General features: G+C 36.6%; 1 protein-coding gene across 1 annotated transcript in view; it reads left to right on the top strand.

Moving 5' to 3' along the window:
* Window positions 1-6000, top strand: part of GPBP1 (GC-rich promoter binding protein 1) — a 75319-nt gene that overhangs the window by 55881 nt on the left and 13438 nt on the right. The window contains exons 8-10 of the mRNA XM_017548698.1: window positions 2065-2249; window positions 2775-2915; window positions 4795-4968. Of these exons, the coding sequence (XP_017404187.1) occupies window positions 2065-2249; window positions 2775-2915; window positions 4795-4968 (500 nt within the window). The remainder of the gene's footprint in view (window positions 1-2064; window positions 2250-2774; window positions 2916-4794; window positions 4969-6000) is intronic.

A 6000-nucleotide genomic window follows, 5' to 3' on the forward strand; every position in this document is an offset into this window, starting at 1 on the left:
TTAAAAAATTTTTCTGTAGAAACGGAGTTTCATTATATTGCTCAGGCTGGTGGACTCCTGGCCTTAAGCAGTCCTCTCACTCTGGTCTCCCAAAGTGCTGGGATTACAGGCATGAGTCACCACACCAACCTGCTTCTCATTGATTGCGTATGTATAAAATTTTTTTTTATCTTGTATCTTCAACCTTCCACATGGGATCATTTTCCTTCTGCCTAAAGTACATTCTTTAGAATTTATAAGGATCTTTTCTTGAATTATTTAATTTTTATTTGTCAAAGTTGCATTTCTGCCCTCTGCCATATCTGTCATTTTCAAGTCCCAATCTCAAGGTTGTACATGGTAAATTAGATCCTTCCTCAGCTGTTAGGTTCTTTTGTGTAAATTGAAACTTGTTACTTACTTCTCTAGAAATGTGTGTTGAAATTATTTTTTTGGATTTGACTACTAATGTTATTTTGTATAGTTGTGTTTGGTTTCCTCTCTTATAGTAGCCTCTGTTGGCCATGTTTAGACTGACTTGTGTGCAGTGATAGAACTGCCCCTGCTTTAATACCTTGATTCCTCTCAGATGAGATTACCTTTCTCCATTTTGTTAGCATTGATCATTCTTTGGATTCCTGGGTTTTACTTTAGATTTTGAGTTACATGCTATGATTTTCTCTTATAGTTTATTAATTTCAAGAATCTTTTTTTTGTACTTTATCCATGCCATCATCATCTGTTTACCAAAAATAATTGGAAATCTTACATTGTGTAGTACAGTTCTTGACTGTCCTTTAAGATCTTTATTTGTTTTGTTAACTTTATTGTGTAATATCATCAGAAAAGCTATACTTCGGTGATAATACTTTCTGTGTTTTTATGTGCCAGAGATGTCTTTTTTAGCCCATGATACTGGGCTTTTTTTTTTAACTGTTGGGAAGTTTGAATCTTTAACCTCTTAAGTCAACATGTGTTTAGTTTTTGGAAATACGAACCTCTTCTCAGGTTATTTTTAGCCCTTGTTCTCTTTATCCTTTAGCATTTCAAGTAGGTGAAGCACCATACCAGCTTTATCTTTTGGAGAGGTTGAATCCTCCCATGAACTGGCAAGTCCCTCTGGGTTTCCCTAGGAGTTCATATTTAGTTTTGGGTTTTGAGATGATGCATTAGGAAGCTTGATTTAGGTTTTGGGGAAGGAATCATTACAGGTATTTACCCAGCTCACTAATACTCATGGTCTTATTTAATGTGCAGAACTCATTTTAATTTAGAATTTCTGGGATTTCTCTCTTTAAGCATTCCAACTGTGGAACATGCTTTCAAAGCTTTTGTAAGGGAATACATACTTCACTGCAACATCTGTTTGATTACATACACACATTGATTAAATTATAGGAATAGTGTTTATTTTTAGCAACTGCAGTGGTCTTGAGAAAAGTCTGCCTTTAGCAATTATTTGTATTACTCTTCAGAAATCAGGATTGAGTTGGTTGCTCTGTATTCATATAATGCTTTTAATGTAGATAAATGGTCAATAAATACATGAATGAATTTATATCGTGAAATACAATTCTCTTTTTTCTTAGTCATAACTGAAGTATGTAGACATAAAAGGAATATAATTTCTTATTGGTAATAACTTTGTAAGTTGAGTAAAAAGGGAGAATGAAAAAATTAATTTTAATTCTCTTTTCAAATGGGGAAGGGAAAAAAATAGAAATGTATTTTATATTCTAAGTCTTAAGATTCATTAGGATGAAATTTGCAATTTTTTATAGTGAATGCAAGGCATGATAGAATGTAATTTGTCTTGGTTTTGACATTCTGGGCCACTGTCTAGCAGAATTTATCTGTAGTACTTGACATTGCCCAATTCTTCCTGTACTCTGGGATAATGTTTTAGCTTTACTTCTTAAGTTTGAATATAGTTTGTACTTATTTAGTTTAATTATTTTACCCAGGGGACAGCTATTAGTTAAAAAAAAAAATAAAATGTTTGGAATATACTGTTCTTTTGGTGGTTTTATTCAGTACTAAAATTTGAAATTGTGAGTGACTCTTGGTCGTGCTTTATTTATGCAGAATATCCTCCGAATCCTAAATCTAGAGCTCCAAGGATGCTGGTCATTAAGAAAGGTAATACAAAAGACTTACAGCTGTCTGGATTCCCAGTAGTAGGAAATCTTCAGTCACAGCCAGTTAAGAATGGAACTGGTCCAAGTGTTTATAAAGGTTTAGTCCCTAAACCTGCTGCTCCACCTACAAAAGTAAGTTCTAAATTACCACAAATGTAAGTTTTGAGTTGATACCAAATTATGTAGTATAGGGGAAAATGTTAAAGAATTTCAAGTGTGTATGGAGGTACTTCATGGGGTGCTGAGTTCTAGGTGGCAAGAGTTGACCCATATGTGCTCTTAATTATCTTTGATGTAGTGTGTGTGTTTCTATTGTTTAGTAGTAGTAAGTGAAACTTATAATTTCTTTTTTTGCTAGATGTATTGGTGATGTATTAATGATAATGTTGTTTTAACTGGTGCTCAGTTTTAGGTTTTGAAAACAATGTTTATGTAGCTTTGGAAAAAATAGCAATTTAGTTATCTAAATGCTCAGTTTTGATTTTATTTGTAGAAAAAGAAAGGGACAGAACTATGTAGGTATAATGCAGTGTGATACAAAAATAATTGTTTTTATGAGTCTAGTGTAGTCGTTTTTGTTTTATAATAGTCAATGTTTTTGTCTTTCTCCTATAGCCTGTTTTTGATAGCCATTAATGTTTGTGTGTTTTCCTTTAGCCTACACAGTGGAAAAGCCAAACGAAAGAAAATAAGGTTGGAACTTCTTTCCCTCATGAGTCTACATATGGTGTTGGCAACTTTAATGCTTTTAAATCAACTGCCAAGAATTTTAGTCCATCAACAAATTCAGTGAAAGAGGTATGACATTAAAAATTACTCTTGAGGAATGTAACATGATTATGATAATTTAACAAAGATTAAAAGTTAGAAATTCATTAAATGAATACATTAAAATGAGATACTTTCATTCCTTCAGAAAACTGGATTCATATACTTCATTTGTTAACCAGTTTTGCACTTTGGGCAAGTAGGAATCATTTAAAATATTTTAAATGAAAATTCCCAGCTGGGTGTGGTGGCCCATGCCTATAATCCCAACACTTTGGGAAGTGGTACAGAAGGATCACTTGGGCCCAGGTATTTGAGCCCAGCCTGGGCAATGCAGTGAAACCCTGTCTCTATTTTAAAAAAAGAAATGCACTGATGGTCCCAGATCTTGGGAGGCTGAGGTGGGAGGAACACCTGAGCCTCGGAATGTCAGGGATGCAGCAAGCTGTGCTTATGCCACTGCACTCTCTTAAGCCACAGAGCGAGACCCTGTCTCAAAAGGAGGGGTTGGGGAGGAATTTCTAAACATCTAAAAAACATAAAGAATAATTTTTTGGGGGGGTGGTGGGGAGGATAGTGTCTCTGTTGCTCAGGCTGGAGAACAGTGGTTCAGTTGTGGCTCACTGCAGCCTCGATCTCCCTGGGCTTAAGCAATCCCCCTGTCTCAGCCTCCTGATCCTCTAGGACTACAGTTGCTTGCCACTGGGCTGGCTAATTTTCTACTTTTTGTAGAGATGAAGGTCTCCTTATGTTGTCCAGGCTGGTCTCAAACTCCTGGCATCAAGTGATCGTCTCTCCTCAGCTTCTCAGAGTTGCTGGAATTATGAGCATGAGCCACCACACCTGGACCAAGAGTAATTTTAAAGAAAACAATTATAAAGATTGCAATGTTATTTGATACTTGTGATAATTATGCTGTAGGAGTGAACTTAATAATGAGGATTTGTATTGTATAATGTCTTTTGGGTATGATGGACGCTTTATTAGTGTTAACATTGAAGCGGGGAGAGAGGAGGAACAAGAGAGAAATGTGTGTATTATTATGGTACTGATTGAATACCTGGAGTTCAGTATTTCTTTCTCATTTGATCAAGGTTTTGAAACTCCCAGAGCAGGGAGCTCCCTGACCAGTCTAGTGTTAAAGGACACCCGGAATACTTACATTATTACACCTGAAATTGCTTTGGGTACCATATTGGAACATCATAACCCCTCATATGCTACTTTTTATTTATGATCTCAGACAGAATTTTTGAACTTTGAGGGAAGGACTAGCATTCCTAGCTGGTTAATTCTGCTGAGATTAGTTATAATATACAAACATTAATGCCAGCAAGTAAGCATTATTATGGTTTGTTTCCGTGGCTATTAATTCCTGTGACACAAAGTTCTAACTTTGTTTCTGTTCCACTGTCAAAACACCAAAGAACCAAAAAAAAAAAAAAGATTCTCTCTCTCTCCTCCCCTCCCTGCCCTCTCACAAACATCTTTCAAGGTGAGATCCACTCTGATAAATCCTATGTATGTGTATAAATAATTATAAAATAGATCTTGTTGGAGCTGTTACTGAACTCTAGAACTCTGAGTAACACAGTTTGAAAAGCTGCGCTTTTATGTATTATAGAAAAGTTTAAATAATTCTAGGATGTATTTATAAAATAATGATGCCTAAATTAGAATCGTTGTTCTGAGTAGCATCAGACCTTCGTTGTTTGTGGGATAAGAAAATTCTTTTGTTGACTCATTCAGTAGGGGAAAAAATAGGAATAGGGAGAACTAGACTTTCACATGGACTATCAGTTTTATTTTGTGAATAAAGGTAAAATAGGAAGCTGTGGTAGTAGTGAATTTTATGTTGACATTGATTCCTTGACTACATATTTATCATTGTTTTTGAATTTCCTCTTAGTGTAATCGTTCAAACTCCTCTTCTCCTGTTGATAAACTTAATCAGCAACCTCGTCTAACCAAACTGACACGAATGCGCACTGATAAGAAGAGTGAATTTTTGAAAGCATTGAAAAGAGACAGAGTAGAAGAGGAACAGGAAGATGAAAGCCGTGCTGGCTCAGAGAAGGTAATTTAATTTATAGCAATATGTGATATTGATATGTCATTGAAATACTTAAGCATGTATTTGGACCTTGGAATACATTAGAATCATCTCCTTGGAAAGAAGATTGGAAAGCCATTTGCATAAATAATGACTTATCTTCTCCCCTCGACCGCCCCTTGTTTGATTTGTTTGAGACGAAGTCTCACTCTGTCACCCAAGCTGGAGTGCAATGGCATATCTTGGCCTACTGCAACCTCCGCTCCCCAGGTTCAAGCGATTCTTGCACCTCAGCCTTCCCAGTAGCTGGGACTACAGGCATGTGTCACCAGGCCTGGCTAATTTTTGTATTTTTTGTAGAGACAGTGTTTCACCATGTTGGCCATACTGCTCTTGAACTTTTGACCTCAGGTGATCCGCCTGTCTCGGCCTCCCAAAGTGTTGGGATTACAGGCATGAGCCACTGTGCCTGGCTATGACTTCCTTTCTAAAGTAGATTTACTTCATTCTATAGTTCCTGTGGAAAAGTAAATTTAAAAAACATTCTTGTTTATATCTGTTTTCTTTTGCTTCTCCCATCTTGCCTGCCTTCATGCTTTTAGTTTTGTCATTGTTGTATAGCTATGAATACTTAGAGCAAGAAAGCTTTGGATATCCATCCCAGCTTAGTTTTTCATTTCTAAACTTAGTAATTGAAAGTATTACATTGATTGATTGAGATAAAGTTTCACTCTTGTCGCCCAGGGTGGAGTGCAATGGCATGATCTTGGCTCACTGCAACCTTTACCTCCTGGGTTCAAGCGATTCTTCTGCCTCCGCCTCCCAAGCAGCTGGGACTACAGGTGTTGTCACCATGCCCAGCTAATTTTTTTGCATTTTTAGTAGAGATGGGGTTTCACAATTTTGGCCAGGCTGGTTTTGAACTCCTGACCTCAGGTGATCCGCTCACCTCGGCCTCCCAAAGTGGCTTACAGGTGTTAGCCACTGTGCCTGGCCACGTTTATGTATTTTCAATGGAAGCTTAGTTAGGAAAAAGTTTTTAATAACTGTATTGTTTAGAAC

Source organism: Cebus imitator, unplaced genomic scaffold (genome assembly GCF_001604975.1).
Source record: "Cebus imitator isolate Cc_AM_T3 unplaced genomic scaffold, Cebus_imitator-1.0 Scaffold213, whole genome shotgun sequence".
NCBI lineage: Eukaryota > Metazoa > Chordata > Mammalia > Primates > Cebidae > Cebus > Cebus imitator.